The 24,523-nt window shown below is 57.0% G+C and overlaps 2 protein-coding genes across 2 annotated transcripts; both read right to left on the bottom strand.

The window, feature by feature from the left end:
- Positions 1-290: 290 nt before the first annotated feature.
- Positions 291-17,061, bottom strand: LOC121363809 (E3 ubiquitin-protein ligase TRIM47-like). The gene is made up of 12 exons (XM_041486495.1): positions 15,790-17,061; positions 15,107-15,202; positions 14,805-15,035; positions 14,356-14,527; positions 13,946-14,026; positions 12,329-12,855; positions 9,714-10,610; positions 7,971-8,066; positions 7,194-7,424; positions 6,427-6,622; positions 5,675-5,749; positions 291-4,227 (listed from the first exon to the last, which is right to left on the bottom strand). Exons 1-12 carry the CDS (start codon positions 16,228-16,230, stop codon positions 3,602-3,604), a joined length of 3,669 nt encoding a protein of 1,222 aa, XP_041342429.1. The 5' UTR covers positions 16,231-17,061; the 3' UTR covers positions 291-3,601.
- Positions 17,062-18,014: 953 nt separating this feature from the next.
- On the bottom strand, positions 18,015-23,255 carry MRPL38 (mitochondrial ribosomal protein L38). Its single transcript, XM_041486698.1, has 9 exons — positions 23,137-23,255; positions 21,856-22,035; positions 21,232-21,360; positions 20,939-21,147; positions 20,549-20,621; positions 19,812-19,857; positions 19,327-19,485; positions 18,841-18,977; positions 18,015-18,582 (listed from the first exon to the last, which is right to left on the bottom strand). The coding sequence occupies exons 1-9, from the start codon at positions 23,201-23,203 to the stop codon at positions 18,446-18,448; spliced, it is 1,137 nt and encodes a 378-aa protein (XP_041342632.1). The 5' UTR covers positions 23,204-23,255; the 3' UTR covers positions 18,015-18,445.
- Between the last annotated feature and the right edge of the window lie 1,268 nt (positions 23,256-24,523).

Genomic DNA, 24,523 nt, shown 5'->3' with positions numbered 1-24,523 from the left:
TCTTCTCCTATTAAAGTCAGGAGCAGAATGCACTCGGCTTCCACCGAAATGCCCAGATGGAGCATTGGCACCTCACATGAACTAAGGCTCAACAAATAACATTTTTATCCTAACTCCAACTGACATTTGCGATTAAGAAAAGCACCCTTCACTTTAAAAAGATGCTGCTGTAATTGCCAGTGTGTGTGTGAAGCTCTAAACCTCCTCATCACACAGAAAACCTTGGAAAGTTATACCCTAAAACTTAAAAACACTAAGGAAAAAATAGCTAATCTGATAATCTTTTTTATTTGTAGGATGAGGACAGGCATAGCAGAGAGAACTGAGACAATTCATTGTTTTGAATTGCCCAGGGCTGGCAATTATCATTGGATTTTAAGGTTCTTCCACTCCTTTTGCAATAAAAAAAGTGTATGTGGCAGAATTCCCTTGGACACACTGGGAAAATAAAATCTGTCTTATTTTATGCCAGATGTGCAGGACTCAGAAAAGTAAACACGAGATAATGGGACAAGTCAAATGGTTTGGTATTTAAAGGAAAGACAACCCAGGGCAATGACTGTATCATATTTAATGGTCAAATCATAGTCTCTAACACCGTTACATTATTCTGTTACAGTTTTTTCACACACTGTAAAACACCCTACAGTTACTGTATTTAAAAAATCCTAATTAAAAAGAGGAACACTCTGTGACAGCAGAAATAACCCAAGGGAACAAGGAAAGGCTGTTTAAATTGCCAAGTGTTATCAATCCATCCCAACCCATCTCACCTTGCTTTTAACCCTTTGTTTACAGCAAAATCCAGAGCTGGCACAGCGCACACTCCCTGGTTGTTCCAGTTTACAAATTCCTGGCAGCACAGGGCAAACTCTGACCCAGCTCCTGAGGGGATTGCTCCTATTTTACACCATCCCTAAAGCAGGAGGGGTTTTAGCTCTCCCAACCAGGATAAAAGCAAGCAGGAAAGAGAGGCTTGGGCACTTCCCAACTGCGGCACATCCTCCGTGGAGCTGCATCCGTGAATCCCCCCAAAGCAGCAGCACAACCCCGCACCATGCCCAGACACCCAGGGGCCTCCTGAGCTGCTCCCACGTGGTGGCAGGATGGAAAGAGGGAAAGAGAGGATCCCTCTGAGCCTCCCGAGCCCTGAAGGAGGTCAGAGGTTTGTGTCTGTGCGTTGGGAACGTGGAAAAGGGTGGGATGAGTGGCTCCAGCATGGGTTTCCCCTTGGAGCAATCAATCCACCTACAGCGAAACCAAACAGGGCAAAGACCCAGTTCTGCTGTGTTTACCCTGGCAAAACTCCTCGCTGCAAACTGTGCGAGTTCAGCCTGAATAAATGAGATTTAGGGCGCAGACGTGGCCCCACCTGGGAGAGATCTCTTCCTGCAGAGACAAAGTTCCTTCCCTTCCCTGTCCGGCCAGGATGTGACCGTGCTGGGGCACAGCTCTGCAGTTCCCATCCCTCCAGGAGCTCCTGACAGCATGTTGTGCCCCTGTGCTGAGCAGCCTGCTCTGTGTCACCGCTGACATCTCGTGCAAGGGCTGAGCTCTGCAGGGGCCGCTGGCGCCAGCCAAACAAAGAGGGTTTGGAGCTCAGGACGCAGGGAATGAATTCCCATCCGGACAGAAGTCTGGGCAGCATTCCCACCAGCCAGGAAAGGCCAAGATTTCAGCTGAAGATTTCATTCTGGAAGCCCTACTGTTCCTTTTCCCACTGCTCGCAGCAGTTTAGGAGAAACCTCATGCAGGGGAGGAGGAGGAGGAATTTGCAGACAGATCCCAGCAAGCCCCTTCCCAAACTGACTCACCAGCCTTGCCCCAGGGAAAGGGGTGGCTGCATTCAGACCCTTCATCCACTAAAATATCCCAGTTTTCAGGGCACTGGCAGCTCTTTCTGCACCACCAGAAACTGGCAGTTCTGGCAAAGGAGTCAAGTAAAGGAGCTCTTTGAGCCTCAGCGTGTAAACGTGGCTTTAATTTCAAACCTGCCAGCTTTGTGCCTGCCTTTTATTCACATTTTTCCCTTGGCTCCACTTGAATATAGCACTATGATTTCCATCTTATCCTTTGGGGAAAAAAAAAATATATATATATCATATATTTAGCTGAATGGGCTGTTTATTATTCCTGCTGGTTGTTGCATCATCCCTGACTCACTCATGCCAGTGAAGAACCTGACCCTCTGTATTTTCTCTCCAGATGTACATTACACAGCACCACGGTTCTGTAAAGCAGGCTTTGGGAGGTAGGTAGCAAAATAACCCCAGAAAAAATAAACTTGTGGAAAGGCACGCTGTGCTGAGACAGGGGCTGCTCTGTGCCGCTCTCACAGGCAGTATTTCTCTGTTTTCCTTCTGAAAAAGCTCCCTTAGGACACGTGAACTGGCAGTTTTGTCTCTCAGCCCCAAGTTTCCACCTTTCCTGAAGGGAACAGTGTTCCCCTTTGCTTGAGAGTAGTTTTTGTTAATTGTTACTTATTCCCAGAGTCTAAAGGGTCATTTAGTAGCTGACTGATGCTGCACCTTTATCGAGGCACAGCTGTCCTAGAAACTAAACCAGACCATTTATCTCTGGGACATATTCACAGCACCTCTGTCACTTAAAAATCCCTAAGCTAAGGGGCAGATTTTCAGCTCAAGTTCTTGAAGAGGGTTCAGGGTTCTTGCCCAGGGTTCTTGAAGAGTTGGTCATTTAACAGTACTAAAATCCCAGAGAACAGCGGTGCCTTCAAAAACATGGGGGAAAATTTGGCTGCGAAGCTTTGCTAGGAGTTACCAAAGAATGTGTTTACTTAAAGCACATCCTCAAAACTTGGCTTGTGCTGTTCCCTTCCCCATCTCCAGCTGGGAACAGTTGTGCTGCTTCTCAGCAGGAGGTTTCTCCCTTTCCCAGCTGGGCAGAGATCCTTGTTTCACATTTGCAGCACTAATGGGTGGGCAGCCCTGCAAGGAGAGGTGCTGCATCACTCCAGCATCGCCCCAGCACCCAGCCAGGCTCCTCCACATCCCTCTCCCTGGAGCACCAACTCGCCCATGCCAGGGCACAGAGGGGATGGGAAGTGACCACGTCTGCCTTGGGGGTTCACCTGTCCACAGAGGGCTTGCTCCACCAAAGGCACTTTGTGAGGAGCATGCAGAAGGTGTCAACGAGGCAGCACTTAAAAAAGCATCAGGAACAGAGCCTGAGATAAGGCACAAAGCATCTGCACAAGTCGCCGGGGCAGAGTGAGCAGAGGTGAAGCAGAGGGACTGGGCAGGTGGCCAAGGCACAGCTCCAAATCCATGTGGCACTTCTGAGCAGCACACTTTACCAAGAAAGGCTGTGGCAGTCCCTGATGTCCAGAAAGGGAAGCTGAGGGGCAGGGAGCAGCGCAGGGACTGGCCCAAGCTCACTCAGCGGCAGAGCTGGCACTCGGACCCAGCCCCATCCTGGCCCCCAGCCCTGCCCATCAGGAGGCTCCATCCAGCCCTGGGTCCCCAACAGCGCAGAGAGGAGGGAGGGCTGCCACAGACACACACAGGGCTACCAAGGAGAGGTGGCAATAACCTGCAGGAGAGACTTCTGTGGGTCTGTCCGTGCCCCTCTCCCCGGGCAGTCACCGGCGCTTCAGCACCGACACACAGTCCTTCTTCAGCGGCCCGATCTGCAGGTGGGCATCCACGCTCTCCAGGAAGAAGGCTGGCTTCAGCTTGCACGAGAAAAGAGAGCCAAACTGCCGGTTGATCCTGTTCTGTAACGGGTCAAGCTTCCCCTTGGCAGAAGAGGAGACCTTGAGCTGCTGCAGGCAGGTCATTTTGGAGTCCTTGACTCCGTAGAAGGTTAAAGCCTTCTCCGAATACTCCAGGAAGACGCCGATGGTGTGGAAGAAGGGCTGCTGGATGGCACGCTCAAAGCCACCAAACCAGGCCACGTAGTTCTGGCCGTTCCACTGCAGGCAGCAGGACCTGTCGTTCCTGCCCAGGCGGCCGTGGTTGTAGGCCTCCCGCGGGTCGAAGTCCTCGGCGATGACCCCGATGCTCACCCAGCCGTCGATCAGCTCCACCTCCCAGTAGTAGTTGCCCCTGTTCATGAGGTTCAAACCCAGCACCTGCTCGCAGTTGATGAAGCGGGTGGGGCTCTCCGGGTAGGGGATGGGGCACAGCACCCGCTTGGCCCCCTTGGTGCCGAACAGCTGGATGAATTTGTCAGCTGTGTCACTGTCCAGGTCGATGATGAAGGCAACTGTGTGGGGCAAGAGGGAGGAGTGAGCATGTGGAGGGAAGTGCAAGGAAATCCTCCCTGCCCCAGCCTTTGATGATGAGCATGATCCTTTCTGACCCTTCCCATCACTCTGTCCCCTTGCTTTTAAGTCCCACGGCAAATTTCAGTCAATGAGGATGAAAGGCTGAAAGAGCTGATACCCCATAAGCAGGATGAATACAGGGTACTGGGCAGAGGAGAGGGCAGAGGGGCTGCTTGAGGAGCTCAACCGTGATACCAGACATTGGAGAATCCACCTGACAGACTGGTGATAAGGAAATCTCACATAAAAACATATTTCAGGTAACCACAAATAAATGCAGTTGAGACCCCAAGAAGAGAGAACAGCCAGGTATGCCACAGCTGCAAACAGGCAGCCTCTGGCAAGTGCAGCCATGGGCCATGTGAGAGCCACTGATGGATCCCAAACAGAGGGGATGCCCAAGGAAGTTCTTCCAGGGAACAACCCTGGGCATGGATCACTATCAGCTGAATGGCAGTGTGGACCATGGCATGTCCCAGTGTGACAGCACAAGAGCACACCCTCCTGGAGGCCAGATTTTGCTGCTCTGTGCCACTGAGGCAGATCTTTTCCCCTAAGGACATGTCAGCAGGTGACCCCATATCCCCTGTAAGGCTGGGGACACACAGGTAGGGTGTGGGAGCTCAAGCCCAGCCCTGCACCCTCCAGCCTCAGCCTCTCCTGCCCCACTCTGCTCCACCACTGCATGATCCCTGTCATTCTGCTGCTGCAGACAACCCTCACCAGCCCAGAGTCCTGCAGCAAACAAGGCAGACAAACACAACACACAAGCTCTGATCTAATTTAAAGAGGATCCAACTTGCCAAGGGCTGGAAAGCAGCAGGAATTACACAGGACGCCTGCAGCGCCCCTGGGGCAGCTGGGCCAGCAGAACCACAGACAAGGGAAAAAGTCCATCACCTAACCAGGCTCTGACTGTTGTCAGGAAAGGCAGGAGGCCTCCCTGTTAGCCAAGCAGAATTTCCTCTGCTGGTGGCAGCGCTCCCGCAGCCGCTGGATCAGCGCCAGGCAGGCGGGAAGGAGAGAGGAAAGGGAAGATGGGCCTTAGCAACAACCCAAAGCAGAAGTCACCCACCAAAATAAATAAAATACCACTTAAACCCATGGAGAAGAAGGTGAAGAAGAAAGACTAATCACTGCCTTAAAGCTTCCATCTTAGCTTTATATATATTATTATACTCTAAAACCTTAAACTCTAAGTTTTCTGCTACGTGATGTTACACACTTCTATTCAAACCACACACCCATAATCCTAGCTCTATTATTTAATTTTAGAAGCCTTTCTCCACAGCCTCAGGTTAAATGTAGAGTTCTTTTGAGGGTCTGTGCCTTTCAGCACAGAAAGCCCAAAACTCTCAGTACCCAGGGCTCCAACACCGCACTTACATTTCAGGAAATAATCACGGCTCTCCAGGCAGGCAGGATTGTTTGACTTGTCTGGAAATCGGGATTCAGCCAACGCTGCAGAGACAGGGACAGAAGGGTTTGCATCAGCAAAGGAACCAAACCACCACCAAGGGGGCTACTGGAACATTGTCCCCTGCCCCGATGGCACTGAGCTGTCACAGCCCCAGCCAGCATCCCCACTCCCCCTGCACATCCCCAGTGGCTCCCACACAGGAAAGGACAGACGTCACTTTTGTCACCCCAGGGAGGTGGGCAGCAGGGCAAGGAACCGGTTACAATTCCCATGGGCATCCCAGAAAATGTGAAAGGAGAGAGCTCAGGTTAAATGAGACAGCATGGGAGGGAGCTGCCACATCAGCTCTCTAACCCTGGCATGTTTGGGAGCCCACAGTCTGCCCCATGAGGAGGATTGTCTGTCCTGGGAAGAAGAGTCCCCTTTCACAGGAGGCCACTTTGGCCACTTGCCCCCTCCCACAGGGCCCTGCCTAACTCCCAGGCTGTTTGTTGCTTCTCCAGTCTCCAGTCTCCGTGGAAAAATTCACAAAACCTCAAAGAGGCGTAAGCCCAGACAGGGATTGTGCAACGTGCAGGGAACCCGTGCTGAGCAGCTTCCAGGGCTGGAAGGACAGGGGCCAGCGCTCACAGGGGCCATGCAGCCACCTCCCACCCACGCAGGGAAGAGGGAAAGGGACAGGAAACCATCCAGGCAGAGGGGCCGGGTGAACACGAACCTTCCTCCATCTCCTGGCAATTCAATCCATCAATTCCTTTCCCCTGCAAGTGGTTCCACTGGTTTTTGCAGGCAGTGGACAGCACATCCTTCATGGCACCCACAGCTTGGGTGCACTTGGTGAAGTTCAGCTCTTTCTGGAAGCTCAAAGGTGGAGAGAGGTTTTCTTCCATGGCTGCTTTCAAGGCCTGAAATTCCTGAGCCAAAAAAGACGGAGTTTCAGGAGGTTTCAAACAAGCCAAAGTTGTCTCTTGTTCCAGGACCCCACCCGGCCCTGGAGGATCTGGGATCTGGCAGCTCTCAGGACTTGGCCCAAGGACAGCATAAGGGAGGAGAGCTCTTTCCCAGCCACGTGTTCCTGGCACCTTCTCTTCACTCCCTTTCAAACCAGGACTCAGACCGTGCCCACCTCGCACGGAGCAGCATCTCCTCCCTAAAATGTCTCCTCTTGCTGGGCTGTCAGGGAGCGGGGAGAATTCTGGAGGAGGCAGTGGGGCACCCCAAACTCTTGCTCTCCCCCACACCCAGGTACCCCCTCTGGGCAACACATCAGCCTGTCCTGAGTCACAGACAGGACAGAGGTGGTGGTGATGGAGGGGAAAATCTTGGCTGCCTGGTTCCCCTGGGAGAAGGGAGGGGAGAGGACTGTGCCAGCAAGAGTGAGACTCAGCAGCCTGCACATCCCAGGGCTCCTGGCCCCCAGCTCCACGGGAAATGAGACAAAAGCCCAAAATACAACATTGTCAGCTCCCTCTTGCCCCGTCCCACCTGGAGGAAGTAGATGGTGTCGGTGCTGGGGACGCTCTCCAGGCTTTGCTTGCACTGTGCCAGCTTGGCTCGTCTCTGCTCCTTCCAGCGCAGATCGGCCTCGGCCTCGCCCAGCATGGAGCGCTCCCCGTCCTCGATGAATCCCGTCACCTCCTTCTGGAAGGCTGCCAGCACCTCAGAGGCCTCTGCAAAGAGCTTCTCAACCCTTTCCCTCTCCTTTGTGGCAGCACCCTGAGTGCGGGGAGAGAGGGGTCAGGTCCCACAGGTAGGGTCCAGGAGAGCCACGCCTGTGCCCTGCCCAGCACCCAGTTCTCAGCTCTGTGGAATCCCCCTGACACTCCATCACCCCCTTCACCCAAGAACTCAGATCACTTCACAGTGCAGCTCTCAAGAGCCCTGGCTGGGCACTGCCACTTAAGGCTGCATCACATTTGGTGTCCCCAAGCAGGAAAGTGACGTTTTTGCACAAGGACCAAAGGGGACAACCCCCCCATGAGCCTGGGGAGAGAAGGTGCAAGAGCCAGAGGATGCCCTGGCATGGCCCTTGCCCTGTTCCTTCTTCCATGTTAAAAATTAAAGCAACCAGAGACACCAGGAGTGTTGGCAGGGATGAGGAGAAGGAATCCTCAGGGGTCTCTGCCAGGATCTCCATAGTTTCATGGTGCTCCTGTGAGCACCATCTTTACAGCCCATGCACCCCAAAATCTCACAGCCCCTTCTCCTCCACCCCCAGCCCAGCAGAGCTGCACTAACAGAGCAAAGGCATTGCAGAGTCACCTTAATGAGCTCCACCATCTTCTTGGCCTGGGTGATGGTGACTGCCAGCTCCTCCAGCTCATTCTCCACATCACTGAGGAATTTGGCTTGCTGGGCCTGCAGACATGAAGGACAAACACTGAGCTTTACCCCCAGTCCCAGTGGGAGCCACAGGGCATTCAGCCTCTCCCTGAGCTCGATCCACAGACGCTCTCTGACCATGGCCTTGCTACCAGGCTTGGCGTGAAGGATGCAAGGGGAACCATGAGTTGTTTTCCTGTTTTCCTTCCCTGCAACATCCAACCTGCAAACATCCCTTCTCACTCAGCTGGAAAACGAAAGGGTCATGTCCAGCTCCATGTTCCCTACCCTGGTCCCAGCAAGAACCAAACAAAACAGGAATCTGAAAGCAAACCCATCAGGCAGTGACTGAAGCTAAGAGTGCTCTTAGTGAGTACCCAGGGCTGGGAAAAATCCACCTGAGTTTGGTGCAGAAGCTGAAAGGCAGGCCTGGAGCACTGAGAAACTCAGCACAGAGTCCCCTGGAGGTTTCTGTTTAGGAGCAAAGCCCCAGCTCCGGAAGCACCTTCCGAACACGGCGTTTCCTGAGACGCTATTGTTGGCTCAGCCATTGCCCATCACGAGGACGGGTCCCTCGGGAGCCAGGAGGGCACTCCCCAGCCAGACAGCTCCCTGCTGATGCTCAGCCCCTGCAGTGCTTGTTCCCGGGGAGCAGCTACAGGTGCTTTCCCCGCGCATCCACCCCAGCCCGCAGTGCGAGGGCGGTGGCCGAGGGCAGGCACAGAGGTCCTGCAGGCGACATTAAGCAGCGCCTGCTGAGGTCTGACAGCTCCTCGGGGCTGGGATTACACACACTTTCTATTTTAAGGCACCTCATGACTAATAATGCCGATAAAAGGGTTTTCCTGCAATCCTAGCAGCCCATCAGGAGGGGGAGCTGGCTTGGGGTGCTGCGTGGGGCTGGGCTCCTCCTTGGAAATGGCAAACTCTCCCAAGGTCTCCAAATGCCTCATGGCCATGCGAGATGCCACCACAGGCTCCAATCTGCCTGCAGTCCCACAAAGCCCCACACTTTCAAGGCAGCAGTGCCCAGGAAAGCAGCACCACGTTGGGACTGGAGCTCCTGCTCCTGGGAAGGCTCGTGGGTGTGAGTTTAGGAGGTGACTCAGTCACATCTGGGAATGGGAGTGATGGAAAAAGCCCCGCTGCCAAACGGCAGGATACAAAAGGCTGGGGGAGCGGGAGCGGCGGCCGGGCCGGCTGCCAGCGCGGGCGAAAAACCGCCTCGACGGAGCTGTGGGAACGGGACGGGCAGGGCGGGTGCCCCGGGACCGCGGGGGTGGCGCTCTGGGGTGTCCCGGGCAGCCTCGCCCCAGCCCTACACCCACGGCACCGCGAGTTCGGCTCCGCAGCGGGAGGACTCCCCACGGGATGCCCGGCAGCGCCTCTGCCCCGATTCCCGTCCCCACCTGCCCATCCTGTCCCAATCCCAGGGGTTCCCTGAAGGCGCAGCACCCTGTCCATATGTTGGGGTGGGACCCCCCGAGGGGTGAGAGTACAGCACCCCCCCTACATGGCATCCCAGCAGTGCTGCACCTGCACACACCCCACCTGGGGACGGGGCTCCCCGTGGGCGCAGGATGAACCCCTCCGAGGGATGCCGCGCCTCAGAGCACCCACGACACCCCCACGCCAGGCTCCCGCCCGCGGGGGCACCTCCGCGCCCCTCCCCACCGCACGCACCTGCTTGTGCTCCCGCTCCTGCTCGAGGGGCACCACGTCGTGGGCGCGATGCTCGTGGGCGCGGCAGCGGGCGCAGACACAGCTCTGCTCGGTGCGGCAGAAGCCGTCGAGGGGCTGCAGGTGGCGGGGGCACAGCCCCTCCTCCAGCCGGCGCAGCGGGGCCACCAGCCGGTGTGCGCGGAACGCCGGGGCGCGCCGGTGCGGCTCCAGGTGCGGCCCGCAGAAGGACGCCAGGCACACCAGGCACGAGCGCTCGGCCGCCACGCGGGACCCGGGCGGGCACACATCGCACAGCACCGCCGCTCCTTCCTCCCCCGCAGCATCCTCCTCCTCGGCTCCCGGCGCCATCGGGGACGCGGCTGCCGGGGACGTCGGGGACGAGCCGCCGGTGGCGGCCGCCAGCAGCGGCAGGAGCTCGCACAGGGCGCGGTTCTTGCAGAGGCGCAGGGCCGCGGGGACGGGCTCCTGGCACAGCGGGCAGCGGGCGGCCCCGCCCGCCCCGCCGCCGTCGGGGGGGCCTGGCTGCTGGCGGAGCGCCTGCAAGCAGCCCTGGCAGAAGTTGTGCCCGCACGGCACCGTCACCGGGTCCCGCAGCACGTCCAGGCAGATGGGGCAGCCGAGGGGACCCTCGGGCAGCCCCGGAGCCGCCAGCGCCAGGCGGAACGCCGCGGCGGAGGACGACGGGGCGCTCCCGGGCGTAGCATCCATCCCTGAACGCCCCGACCGGCCCCGGCCCCGGTCCCAGCCCCGGCGGAGGCGGGCGGCAGCCGCGCCCCGCCCGCCCGCTCCGCCTCCCCGCGACCGCAGCCGGGGCTCCGCTCCCCGCCGTGCCGGGGGCGCTGCTGGGTCCTCGGGGCACTGACCCACAGCATCCTCCCGGCACCGGGTCCCGCCGCCCTGGAAAGGGTCTCGCCCCCAGTGGGATCTGCTCCCATCTGGTCCCTCTCCCTGGCATGCGCTGCCTTCAGGGAGATCAGCCCCGGGGGGATGTCACTCTGCTGAGGATGTGCTGCCCCCACCCAGGGTCTGCCGCCTCCTAAAGGATCTGCCCATCTGGGATCTGGGCCCTCCCCAGCTCCCAAGGGAAGCTGCTGACCTTTCCCGAATCTCCCATTCAGGGAAGGTGTTGCCAGCCCATTCCAGTCCCCCTCCCAAGGACCTGCTGCTCCCCTTGAGCATTCCTTCCCCATCCAGGACCTGCTGTAACTCCACTGCTCCCCACCCTGGGGCCACATGGAAGGTCCTGAGCCCCCCGTGCATAGGTGCAGGTGCTTTCCTGGCAGCCCTCGAGTTCATGGATCTACATCAGCCCTCCCCACGGCCAAAGAGGGCTGCAGTGCCCAGGTCCTGGCTCAGCCACTGTCCCCTTTTTCTCTGGGGTCTGGCAGGAACTGGCAGGCACCAGAGGGCTGGGAGACCCTGAAGTGCTTTTAGAGTGAAGATCTGCCTCAGAAGATCCCTGGACTCCTTCTGTGCAGGATACACAGACAATTTTTGGACTTGGATAAATTCCCAGGTACATACTGGCCCAAGGCCTCACCCAAGGACAGGGCTGTGAGGAGCAGGGAGGTGTTGAGTGAAGCAGGAAGCACAAGACAAATCCTATCTGTTCTTGAAGAAGGGGATTGATCCTTTTAAGTTTTTTGTCCCTGAAGGAAAAAATGATGTGATTCATTTCCCAGGCATTCACATCCCCAGCACTTTTGAACCCAGTGCCCAGTTTCACCCTGTTAATCCTCACCAGCACTCCCACAGGAGTGGGAGGAGATGTTGGACCTGCAGTCTCACCCTTGGAAAAACATCAATGAAAACTTTGGATTTTCTTCTGTGCCAAATCAACCTTGGAGCAGAGCAGTAGGAAACCAGCTTTCCTTATCACAGTGCTACAGTAAATAAAGCACCTTCTGGCCCTGCTGGTTGCTCCAAGGGTTGGTCATAGGCCCCAAGGGGACACAGAGGGGCAGGAGGGGACCCTGCAGGGATGGCTGTGACAGCAGGGGTACACAGCTCCCTCCCATCCCCAGCGCTGCAGGGTCCCACATCTGCCAACAGCAGCAAGGTCAAACCAGTAAGAAAATAAAGCTTTATTAGGAAAAACAGCATTGTACAAAGAGCTGCAGCGTAGAACCCTGAGAAGTTGCTCTGCCAGGTCTGAGAACAGCAGGAGGGAACCAAGAAGGGGCTGGGGGGTGCAGGACCTGCCTGCATGTGAGGCTGTGTGAGCACAGAGGTCCCTCAGAATTGAGCATCCCGTGGCAGTAGCACCTCCCTCTGGAGTCCCCTTCATCCAAACCTTCCCAAAGTTTGGGAAATTTGGCAGGGATGGAAGAAAGAGGAAAATCTCTTTTTTTTCACCCTCCTTATCCCCCATTCCTTTACTCTGTCTGCAGGGAGAGGCACTCACGGTGAGCTCCAGCCCTGCCGTGTGTCACCAGTGTGACATTTGCATATGCAAATCAAACAGGTTAATTTACATGTCTGTCCCTCAGCTCTTGTTAAAACACTGCACTCCACACCTGCCTGAGCGCTGAGACCCCACTGCACCATGACAGCCTGAGCTGCAGCTCCACCTTGGCACCAGCCTGGCTGTGGCTCAGCGCGGTGGCTCTGGCTCAGTCCCTCTGGCACAGCGTCACCACTCGCCTCTCACACAGCCAAAACACAGGGTACAGGGGCTCAGTGAACACACAGTGGAAGGAGTGGATGAGTTTTGTCTTCTCCCCGAGGCCATAGAAGGAGAGGAGCCCTTTGCCATAATCCAGGCTGACCCCCAGGTTCTTATAGAGCTGCTCCTGGATTTTCTGGGCGTGGCCCTTGTGCCAGGCCAGGTAACAATCCTCGAGCACCTGCAGCCCCCAGGAGCCCCCATCCAGGCCGATGTTGAACCTGTGACCCTGCTGCTGCTCCTGGGGGAGCCCCCGGTAGGTGACCCCCAGGATGACAGAGTGGCTGGAGATCTTCACCTCCCAGTAGTGGCGGCCGGGGCCGCAGCTCTGCGTGCACAGCACCTGCCAGGGCTCGAAGCGGGGGCCCTGCCCCTTCCCAGAGATGGTGCCAGGGCTGTGCTTGGCTCTGTGGGCACCTTTGGACAGCTCCAGGTACTTGTTGGCTGTCTCGGTGTCGAAGGTCAGGTTGCGGTGGTCTGGGGGGAGCAAGGGCATGGATGAAATGCTTCATCAGACCTTTATGCCCTCCCAGAAGTGATGGGGTTTAAATTCTGTATGGCTGGCTCCCAAAAGAGAAGGGAATGGTTGTTTGGAAGGGAAGGGTAATGGGGAGGATGCAACACCTGCCCTAGGGGAAATGGAAAAGCCCAGAAATAGCTGTTGAGCACTGAGACACGATTCTGCACAGTTCTTGCACAACCCAGCTCACTGGCCATTGTGACCAGGGTGGCTCTGTGGCCATTTTGGCAGGGATGTGCTTGGTTTTAAGAGCAAAAAATACCAGTGTGGGTTGGGAGAAGGGGAGAAAACCATGTATTGAGTGAGCAAATATGGTATTGCAGGGAGTTACTCTCCTCTGCATGGGCTGTGATAGCTCCTGCCATGGGCATTCCCTGGCCACCAGCACCCCACCTTCCCCCTCCAGAACCTGGGTCTGGCAGCTGGCTGGGCTCCTGCCTGCTGCCCATAAATAACAGGGGGTTCCTATTAATAACCCTAAGAACGTTCTGTGGGGCCTGAAGGAAGGAATTCCTACAGGTCCCATAAGCAGCCACTGCCTCCTTGGCAAGAGTGATGTGACCAACATGGCCTGAGCATTACCCAAACCTCTTCCCAACAGGGAGGAGATGGGAAGAGGAGCACAGAGGAATTTCCTAAAAGCAGGAGAGGGCTGGCCTGGGGAGGAAAGGGGACATGAAGGACTGTAGCTAGGAATGCTGAGGCCATATCCCTGGATAGAGAGCACTGACTGCAGGCAGGGCCCTGGACTGGGGCTATGCCATACAGGGCAGTGACTGATCCAATACCAGACAGCCTCAGTTCCATGGGAAACACTTCCTGGTGCTGCTAATCCCCCTAGTGGGTCCTTTCCCATCCCAGCCCATCCACCCTGCCCCTACACCACCCTTCTCTGCATTTAGGGAGACACACTGGAAGAACCAGGGAAGGACCCTGTCCCTGCAGCCACAACCACCCTCCTCCTGGGAAGGAGCCTGGCTTGGTGACATCTCTTCCTGCTGGGGACCCCAGTGAGGGCTGTCCCTGCAGGCCCCCTGTGCTCCTTACCCTTCAGAAGCTCAGCTCGGAGCTGGCACTTGGGGAGAGGGGCCACAGCCTTCACTGCCAGCTCCTGGGTATGCACTGGACCTGTGGAGGATGGAAACAGGCATTTTGAGTATTGCCACCCAAAAACTTCTTTCTTCCTGGCTTCATGGGAAGAAAAGAAGAAGAAGGAGGAGGAACTGCATTGTATCCAAACCTGGGAGCAGGCATGTGCCACCATGGTTCAGCATTCCCAGCAAGGAGGGGCCACAGGGAGGCCACTCTGCTCATCCCACTTCATCTGCTGACCAGTAAATGTGTCCCATCCCAAAGCCCCGTGCCCAGCAGCTGTGTCCCCAGCAGTGACACAGGCCAGGCTCATCTTCAGGATGACTCAGAGCCCTTCAAAGTACCCCTGAGAGCAGGAGGGTTACCTTGGCCAGCATGGCTGGGGGCTTTGGGGGCCACAGAGGCAGGCAGGTCCTCCAGCAGGAGCCTGGAGATGCTGGTGAGGATCTCAGAGATGGGCTTGATCACAGCAGCCATGTCAAACTCCACGGGCACCAGCGCCTCTGGGCTCTCCAGAGGTGGGAGCAGGGGGAACTCCTGTGGACAGACACACAGACACCATGCACCAGTCTGGGGAGGATTGTGCAAACCCACTTGCACTCACCACGTCTCCCCAGTGGGCAACAGGGGCATCCCAGCATTGCCCACACAACTTTTCAGGGACCCCCAAAAAACAGCTCTTCCCCACAGCCCCTGCACATCCCTGAGCCAAAGTGAGGATGCGTTCCCAGTGGGAATGGGTTGGACATGATTCTGCTGTCATCAAAAGGGTGCAGGCCCAAGCAAACGGGAGGAGACAGTGCCAGGGTGGTACCTGCAGGAAGGTCCTGTGGTCAGGGCAGGCCAGCAGGCTCTGAGCCCTCTCCCTGTGCTGGCCAAGGACATCCAGGCGGTCCTTGCACAGGTTCCAGTTCCTGTCCACACGCTCCAGGGCTGCCCCCTGCTCCTGCTCAATCCTGGCCACTGTCTGACACTTGAGATCCTCCAGAGCTTTCTTCAGGTGGTTGAATTTGTTCTGAATCCCATCTTTGAGCTCGGTGCAGTCCTGGGCAGGAAGAGCCATGAGAACCAGTGTGCTCCCACCCACAGGCCAGCACAGGGAGGCTGCAGTGTTACCTTGATGCTCTCTGTCTGCAACTCCAGCTCCTTCATTGCCAGCTCAATCCTCTCTGATTCCTCCTGGGCTTTTTCCAGGGACTCTTTCAAAAAGGTCTATGAAGGGAGGAACCAACATAGAATATTATAGTTGGAAAAGACCTCCAAGATCTTCGAGTTCAGCCTATGACTGAACACCCTCAACTGGCCCAGAGCACTGAGTTTTATATCCAGTCATTTCTCCCAGTCAAGTCCAGTTGCACATCCAGACCAGCCCACTGCTGCCCACCTGGCCCCCAGGACCCTCTCAGGACTGCAGGACAAGGCTTACAGGGAAGGAGGCAGCTTGGGAAGGGGACTCTGTGTCAGGATAACAAAGAAGTGATTTTTGGTGTTGCCTTTCACCCCTTTTTTAGCTGTTTCCTCTAGATCAGAGGGTTATAAACACATAGGGCACTGTTCATCTCGTGCTGCTGGATTTACTCAGCTCACTGCTGCTCCTAACACCTGGTTTCTCAAGGAGCAGCCAGGCACTGGTGGCACCCCCCTGGCCAGCCCCATGTCCAGCTGAAGCTGGGCACTCTGGCACACAGAGGCACATCACATCCCTGCAGCAGGACACGGGGCAGTGGAGGTGGATGTCGTGCGTGCCCCAGCTGTCACAGCACCCCCCGTTCCCCCATGGCCCCAGCCGTGTCACCCACCTGCTTTTTGGCTCGCTCCTCCTCGAAGAGCACCCTCCGGTGCCGGCGGCAGTCCCGGAGGGTGCAGATGCAGCAGATGCAGCGCCTCTCGTCCTGGCAGAAGAGCTCCAGCGGCCGCCCGTGCTGCCGGCACAGCTCGGCGGGCGCCGCCGAGCCCCGGCCCGCGGCCGAGCCCCGCTCCTCGCTGCCCCGTGCCAGCTCCACCACGCTGTGCAGGGTGACATTCTTCTCCAGCTCCAGGCACCGCTCGAAGGCCCGGCGGCACTCGGGGCAGGTGCAGCTCGCGTCGGTCCCGGCCTGCCTTTGCTTGTCCCAGTGGTCGCCGATGCAGCCCTTGCAGAAGTTGTGGCCGCAGGGCAAAGTCACGGGCACCCTGAACAGCTCCAGGCAGATGGAGCACACCAGCTTCTCCTCCAGCTTTTGCGACACGGGCGATGCCATCCTGCCTGCGCCGGAGATCGGGACGAGAAGCCGGGGAAATAGAAACTCGCAGAGGAGGAGGAGGAGGAGGTGACGCTGTGCCCAGAGGCGGGGCAGGGCTCCCGGCCAGACGCGCTCCTCAAGTGACACCCGCTGGCTGTCCCCAAGTCACACGGGCTGTGCCACAGGCTGCAGGGCTGGAGCTGCTCCCCGCGGAGAGGGACGGCTGTGAAGCACGGTGGGAGACTCCAGAGGGGATGGAATGCTGCAGTGACAGCACAGCGAGACACGCAGGAGGCTGACAGGGATCGGAGCAATGTGCATTTCCATGAACACGTTTGCCAGGCACACATCCATGTGCAATTGGATTTTCACTCCTTTATTGTCTTTTGAGGGAACTTCCAGGCATCCTCAGCTCTGCCAGGGCTGGCTCCCTGAGCTGAGCATGGCAGTCCCCCTGGCACAGAGACCTGTGCAGAGCTCCTGCTGGGAACCAGCAGAGGCACCCACTGCTGCTGTGGCCACATGTCACCTCCCTGTGCCCTGGCAAGGCTGTGACACACACCAGCACCATGTTCTTCCCTTGCATCTTCTAAACCACAGCTGCTGCTGTCTGCCATGTCCCCATGCACACCCACACCACCTTTTCCTACGAATTTCCTTGCAACACCTGTGCACATCAGCACTCTGAAATACAATTAAGATGGCATGTGGGCCACCTGTCCCTGCTCGGGTGGCAGGTGGAGTCTCCTGCCCGGAGGCCAGTGCAGTGCCTGGGACTGCAAACCTTCCCCTTGTTGTCACAGCTCAGTTTCAGTTTTCCCAGCCCAAGCCTTATCTCTGTACCAGGCCCATGTGCTGTCTTGCTCATGTTCCCAGCCTTGTTTTTCCAGCCTCCCCTCATGAGCAGCTTCCCTGTCACCTGCACAGGTGAAGGCAAACAGGGAGCAGGTCTCTGGTGGATCATCCAGACCAGCTTCCATAGCACAGGCAGGCTCAGAGCCACCCCCCTGAGCACAGGAGAGGACTTGGGATATGTCACAACTCCCTGCGTGTCCCAGCAAGTTTCAGCTCCAAAACATTCCTTTGGGCTGCAGCTGCCAATTCTGACCAAATATTTTAAGCCCAGAGAGGCTAACACGACCTGTGTGTCTGCCTGGAACCTGTGTCCCCATTGTGGGCACCTCCCAGTGCACTCAGTCCAGCTTAAACCAGACCTGAGAATCCTTCAGGCTGGGGGGAGTTCAGGGGTAACTGGTGAGAGCCCTGAGCACAGGCAGCACTTCAACTCAATCTCAGCTGTCTGCTGAAGACTCCAATTTCCTGGTAGAAAGAACCTCAGAAAAAGTCCCTGGGAACCAGAGCTGGGAAGAGGCAGCTGTACCAGCAGGAACATGTTGGTGTTTGGGGATCCATGTGAACAGGAGATGCACAGCGGAGCAGAGCAGGGAGCAGACACTCTCCAAGGCCTGGGAACAGGACCTGCAGCAGCACTGCCAGGTCACCACCAGCAGCAGCTCAGCTTCTGCTCACCTGCCCATGCCTATGTCCTGTCCAGGGAGACAGGAGAAGGAGGCTGAGGTCCACGTGCTTGGGTAGCTGAAACCACCTCCACAAACACTGACCTTGTGCAGGTTTACCACCTGTGTAACCACTCTATTCCCAAACTACAACATCCAAGAATGGAAGTGACTCTGGCCAGTGGAAGGGTTGCCCATCTCCCCTGCACCCTGCTGAGCTCCCCAGCTCTGGGCCAACTGTCCAGGGTAACACGCTCTTCCCAATAAAGACAGCTTTGCCAGCACTGCTCAGAGAGTGTTTAATCAGACTCATCTCTCCAGGAGGACTGCACAAATAAAATCTGACAGTCCTGAACCGCAGCACTGTGAGAGGAGGAAATCCAGGCTGGCATGGCTCTGTTTGTTCCATAAACAGGCAAAACGGAAACTGTGATACTTGCAGGGAAGCAAGGCAGAGCATCTCTGGGGAGATGCAGCCTGCCAGCCACTGCTCAGCCCTGCTGCAGAACCAGGAGCAAGGTTTCAGCCTGGCCATGGATTCACTTTGAATGTTCTCATTAAGCAGCTGCCAGTCCTGTGAGCACCCAACGCCAGCTCCCAGCACAGGCAAACTGAGAGCTGAGGGGCTGAGACTTTGTCATTTCCCTCCTGAGGCACTGAGGAGAGCACAGGAAATCCAGGAGCCAGCATCCCAGGGACACAGAGGGGGCCAGCTCCTAGTAGATGCCGTAGGTGGGCTCCTGTGTGTCTCGGTACCTGTCCAGGTACCTCAGGGGCTGGTGCCGAGGGAACTTCACCTGCGGAGGGTGGTAGGGGGGCGGCCGCACGAACTCGAACACGGGCTCCCTCATGTCTGCAGAGAGTGACAGGTCAGCAGGGGGGCTCACATCTGAACCCCACACCCCCCTGCACCACACAGGACCAGGGCTGCTCAAACACACCCTTGGAGTTATTTTAAAATCCTCAGCCAAGGGTTAGGTGTTGCTCCTTCAGGCTGCTGTTAGTTTGGAGGAGGATGGCTCAGGAAGGGCTTAGCCAAGACCAAGTGAGAGCCTGCAGCCACAGGGCCATGTCCCACCCACAGACCCCCTCCAGTGTCCCCATTCCTTACTGAGCAGCTGATGGAAGGTGGAAGTGACAGAGCTGTCCCACTGACACTGGAAAAATGCCAGCCCTGCCGGGGTCATTGCATCCTTATGCTTTTTGTAGAAGTCAAATGTGCTAAAGGTTCTCATCTTCAAGCTGTAGCTGGAAACAAGACACAAGCACCAGGTGAACCTCTCCTTGCAGCAGTACCCTGCTCCACATCACCCCAGGGCATATGACAGAGGTGGAAAAGGAAGCCACCAAGGGAAATCTCCCAGTGTCTCCAGCTCCATGCACATTTCTGGGCAGGACAAACCACTCTCTAACAGCCTGTTCTGTAACAACAGGACTCTGCAGTGCTGGGATTGTGGCTGCAGAGTACACACAAACCCAAAGCAGCCCTGGAGAACTCTGCAGAGTGACAGGAGCTGCTCCTCTAGTGCAGTGACAGGCACACAAACCCCACAAGCAGCAGCAGCAGCCAAGCCCAGCAGGTGAGCAGGGGAATTACCAGGGCGTGGGCCGAGCATCCTGGCTGAAGTCCACGGGACCGTGTTGCTTGAAGAGCAGGAAGATGAAGCGGTGGTAGCCCGTCCCCATGGCAGGGAAGGGGGGCAGGTAGTGGCACATCTCCTTGCCAGCCTTGACGTCACTGCCTGGGATGTTGGTCCTGAACACAAACGCATTTACACTCATTTCCCTCCAGCAGATTCATCCAGGACTGCAAATCACTCTGCCATGCTGTGATGTGATTTCTGCCCCGTTTGATAAGGGAATAGATAGTAGAGACTGCTTTCACCACAGGAAAAATCCCACCCAGTGACTGGAATGCTGAACAGCAGCAACATCTGGAATTCCTGCATCCTTAGCAGGACCCAGAACACAGGGCTAAAGGAGCTGATGGCAGGAGCACCAGGAAAAGCCATGGATTCTGAGCTGTTGGAGGGGTTTGTGCCCAGCCCACAAGCACAGAGCACCTGGCTCTGATGTACTCACACCAGCCAGTGGAGGTACTCCGAGTCTGCATCCCTCAAATGTCCATCTGCCAACACACAACAGGAAAAAGGGACTTAGGGACACCCTGGTGCCAGCATCCACCCCGAAGTGAGAACGCCCAGACCTGCTTTGACCAGAGAGAGCAGCTCAAGACCTCCCAGAGTTCCTTCCCTAGCAGAAAAGGAACTCATTGCTATAGGACTGAGTTTAAAAAAAGGAGCAAAGAACTCTGCAGATCTAGTTCCAAGATTCTTGAAATCTTCTTGGGCAGCTGCATCCTTCACTGTGCCTTGGTTTCTCAAGGTGAACAGTGTCAGCAAAGCTGCCTTCCAGGCAGACTGCCAAGGAAGAGGAGTTTGGAGGTAAACAAAGATGTCAGTCAGGAAATTGTCTCCTCTACATTGTGACACAGGTCCTGTTGTTTCACTGTTCCTTCTCTCAACTGCTATGGATTTGGGGAGGCTACAATCTTTCCTCCACATGTAACATGTCCCAGTCTAACAGATATAACATCATAGAATCACAGCAGAGTTTGGGCTGGAAGGGACCTTAAAGCTCATCTCATCCCACCCCCTACCATGGGCAGGGACACCTTCCACTAGACCAGGTTACTCCAACCTGGCCTTGAACCCTTCCAGTGTTCATCATCTCTGTGCAGCCAAAGAATCAGGAGTTAACCAAAAGCTGAGTGAAACAACCCAGCTTAAACATGTTCCTTTAAAGAACTCGCTGCTCACCTGGATTTGTGAGCAACAAGGTCCAGAGGGAGCCTTTGTCTGCCTCGTACGACACTGCAGGGGGACTGGCAGCCTGAAAGAGCAACATAAAGAGAATGTAAATCACTCACACAACAGCTTCCATGAACTGTGTCTGGGCAAGGTTTGGACACAACACAGACTGGGCACTGCCAGGCCAGTGAGGAATCCACCAGGGCATAAATAATCATCAGCCTCCTGCCAGAGACCCTACAATCTCTGTCCCTATCACATCCATAAACTATTTTCCTTCAGCACAGAGGAAACACCCTTGTAAAAGGCATCCCCTGGAATGAACCATGCCTGTTGGAAGCACCTGGCAGAAAGAGGCTTCCCAGGGGCTCCAAGTTGTTCCCAGCTCCCCTCTCTCACCTCTGATGGAGTCACCATGTTCCCATAGTAGACTGGCACGAGGTACTCATCCTCCTGGCTGTACTGCACCCTCAGGGCGACCCAGGGGGTGAAGGTGGCCCCCTTGAACAGGTCCCGGAACACCCCGCAGTGCTTGGCCACGCGCTGCTTGTGGAACGGGCCACTGGTCCTCTCCCACTCAGCCCTGACCTCGTCGAGGGGAATGAGCACTGCAAGGAGAGAGGGAGGATGCAGAGGCAGCAGCTGGGCACACAGAGCAGCTGGAGCAGGAAGGGAACTGCTGGGGCACTGACCAGTCCGGAGCCGTGCCGCTCGCTCCATCTCAGCATTCTGGTGGTTCTCCCTCAGGATCCTCTTTCTTTCCTTGAGCTCCTTTGCCCGTGACAGCCTCTCACGTGGCAGGCCAATGTCTGTCTGGGGCTCTTCAGGGAGGGGTGAGAAGAGAGGAGGTGAAACATGTGAGCACCCAAACCACCCAAACACAAACCCCTGTGAAATGTCTGACAGGGTGAGACAGAAACTTCCAGAGATCAGGATCACGGAAGGGTTTGGGTTCGGAGGGGTGTTGAAGACCATCCACCTCCCACCCTGCCATGGACAAGGACACCTCCTACTAGAAAAGACCTGAAAGGACAATCAGGACTTGATTCTGTCCTGTCTTCACCTCCTTCCCCAGCTCATGGCCCTCCCATTCCCAGCTGTGTTATCTGCTGCAGGCCTGAAGCTCTGCCTCCTTGTCTGCTCTCTGTGGCACCACCGGGGCTCCAAGGAATCCCTTCCTCACTCCGTGTCTCTTGGCAGGTGCTGCCCAGCCTCCCTCCCTCTGGAAAACCCCTTTTCCCTGGAGACATCTGCACTCTGCACAGGGCTGAGGCTGTGCCAGAGCCCTCGGGGGTGTTCTGGGGGCTCAGGGGTACCTGCAGGGGGGTTGGTGTGTTTGTGGTAGGTGTTCCACCAGCGCGGCTCCCGGCCCGCGCGCTCCGCCTGCCGCAGGTAGCGCGCGAAGCTGCGGTACCTCTGCAGCACCTCCAGCTTCCCCACGTCCACGTCCTCGTTGGGCATGGGCCCCAGCGGGGCTGCCCTCTTCCAGAGCACGGCTGGGGGGACACACATCCCAGGGGGTCAGAAAGAGAGGAGAGAGCCTGGGGTGGGCACAGCACAGACAGGGCCAGAGCCATCCCCACCTCCCACGGCCGCGTTCATGGAGTCACAGGAAGGGACCAGAGTCATCTGATCCCACTGCCCTGCTCCAGCAGGCTCATCCCAGAGCACAGAGCACAGGATTGTGTCCAGATGGCTCTGGAATATCCCCAGTGAGGGACACTCCACACCCTCTCTGGACAATCTGTTCCGGGCTCGGGCACTGCACAGGGAAGAAGTTCTGCCTATGGTCCAGGTGGAATTTCCTGGGCATCACTCGGTGTCCGTGCCTCTGGTGCCATTGCTGGGCTCCTGGAGCGGAGCCTGGGCCCTGCTCTGCCCTCCCTGCACAGGGACACACCGGGACGAGGGCCCCTCTCAGCCCCAGCACCCTCAGCCTCTCCCCAGGACAGAGATGCCCCAGTTCCCAGACCATCTTTGAGGCCCTCCACAGGACCTGCTCCAGGACCCGTGTGTCATCCCGAGGAGCCCAGAGCTGGACACTGCTCCAGGGGAGGCCTGGCCGGGGCTGAGCAGAGGGGCAGCATCACCCCCAGAGCTGCTGGAAATGCTCTCCTAATGGGGACACCAGTGCCCTTCTCGTGCCCTCGGGCACAGCGCTGCTCATGGACAGCTCCTTGTCCACCAGGAGCCCCAGCTCCTTCCCCACAGCGCTGCTTTTGCAGCCGGGCAGTCCCGGCCTGTGCTGGTGCCTGGGCTGTTCCTCGCAGGTGAAGGACGCTGCACCTGCCTGTGCTGAACCTCGGGCAGTTCCTCTCCGCCCTTCTCCCCAGCCTGCCCAGGCTCCTCTGAAGGGCTCGCAGCACTCTGGGCTATCGGCCACCCTCCCAGCTTTGTGCCATGAGCTGAGGACGCATCGATCCCTCACCAAAGTCACTGGTCACCCTCAAACAACACTGGGCCCAGTACTGAATCCTGGGGGACACCACTAGTGACAAGGCCTGGCGTTCGGGACACAGCCGTCCAAGAGCACCCTCCCCTTCACGCCCCCCTTCCCCGGTGGGTCTCGGGGCTCCCCTGGTTCTCCCGTCTCTCACCGGCCGTTCCGAAGCTCCGCCCGCCGCGGGCCCCGCGGAGCGCCGCGCTCAGCAAGGGCGCCGCCATTTTGTGCGCCGCGCTCGGGGAAGGACCCCGTTGCCATCGTGACGGGCGCTGCGCCGCGCAGGCCTGGCTTGGAAGGCCCGCCCGCCAGGGGCCTTCCCGCGTGGTGCCTGACTCGGGCGGTCCCAGCAGTGGGACTGCCTCTGGTACTGCCTGATTAGAAGCGTCCCCACAGCCGCAGCTCTTCCCTCGGCCCGGGCTCCCCATCCCCACCCTTGCCCCACTGAGGGAAGTGTCCCAAACCTCCTTCGTGCCGTGGGCAGTTCACACCAAGGCTGAGTGCAGGACAAAGCCAGCCCTGCTCCTGCCTTGTTTGAACTGGAGCTCCTGCTTCCCGCAAATCCCCGGGAACCATCTCCCTCCGGAGTTCTATAACCCGCAGCCCCTCCGGCAGGGCCTTTCCCCTCACACGCTGCCAGCCCCTGGGAACACGGGCTCCCTGTGAAGCCGTCCCCAAAAGGTGGCGTTTTTAGGAGCCCATGGCTCCCGTCAGCGCTCCCACAGGCACAGCCCCCTGCTGCTGAGGGAACAGTCGCTTACAGCGTCATGGCTTTGTTAAAAATAGGCTAGAAACTCTTGTAAAATAGTTGATAATTGTTAAGCATGTACTGCTAGTCTGGTTGTTACATTGTAAAAGGGGTTGAAAGGGTAATTATAAGAAATACGGTGCTCAAGGTACCATCACACACCTCAGCAAAGCGCCAGCCTGCACAGAGCTGGCATGGGCCAATCGAGCGCCTTAAACCTTCGTGCAAATGAAGGATCCAAAAAGAAACCAATCCAGAAGGACAAAAAACAGGATAAAAAGGGGCATCTGACCCAGGGAAGGCGTGCTGCTCCACCTGGAACATCGGGGACATCGCTGCTGCAGCAGCCTGGACGGGATCGCTCCTGCTCGGCCCGGCCCCCTTGCTTTAGGCTTTTTCTTTTTTATTATAATAAATGCTGAAATTACTTCAGTACCGGGAGTCTGGTTCAGTTTTTAATAGCTTGGCACTGAAATTGCTCCTGCGCCACAGGAGGCACAGGACTTGTGGCAATGGCAGCATGGTGTTGATGGGAAGATGGATGAGGCTGCAGGGCAGAGTTTAAACACTTTGCTGACCCCGAGACACAGCAAACCACGCCAGGTTTGGTGTTCAGGCATTATCACCAACCACAGCAAGGTAACAAGTGCACAAAATCCTCACCAACAGCAAGGAAGGGAAGGGCTTTCCAGTACATCAAAATATGAAATGGAAAACAACTCTCCTTCTCTCTTTCCATTTCTCCACAAATGAACGGAAAACAACTTCTGCGAATTGAGGCTGCTGCTGCCCAGCC

The sequence above is a fragment of the Pyrgilauda ruficollis genome, unplaced genomic scaffold (assembly GCF_017590135.1).
Source record: "Pyrgilauda ruficollis isolate IOZ18807 unplaced genomic scaffold, ASM1759013v1 scaffold77, whole genome shotgun sequence".
NCBI lineage: Eukaryota > Metazoa > Chordata > Aves > Passeriformes > Passeridae > Pyrgilauda > Pyrgilauda ruficollis.
This window is presented reverse-complemented; position numbering and strand designations above follow the sequence as displayed.

What these genes read in the sequence shown, in the direction of transcription:
- LOC121363809 (XM_041486495.1), bottom strand. Translation starts at nt 16,230, where the DNA reads ATGGCATCGCCCGTGTCGCAAAAGCTGGAGGAGAAGCTGGTGTGCTCC. An exon ending in TGACGCTGTGCCAGAGGGAC is followed by an intron (nt 10,611 to 12,328) that starts TGAGCCAGAGCC and finishes GACCCTTTCCAG; the next exon opens with GGCGGCGGGACCCGGTGCCG. An exon ending in TTGCCAGGAGATGGAGGAAG is followed by an intron (nt 5,750 to 6,426) that starts GTTCGTGTTCAC and finishes CTGTCTCTGCAG; the next exon opens with CGTTGGCTGAATCCCGATTT.
- MRPL38 (XM_041486698.1), bottom strand. Translation starts at nt 23,203, where the DNA reads ATGGCGGCGCCCTTGCTGAGCGCGGCGCTCCGCGGGGCCCGCGGCGGG. An exon ending in CTTGTTGCTCACAAATCCAG is followed by an intron (nt 19,858 to 20,548) that starts GTGAGCAGCGAG and finishes GTGTGTTGGCAG; the next exon opens with ATGGACATTTGAGGGATGCA. An exon ending in CACCTTCCATCAGCTGCTCA is followed by an intron (nt 18,583 to 18,840) that starts GTAAGGAATGGG and finishes CACTCTCTGCAG; the next exon opens with ACATGAGGGAGCCCGTGTTC.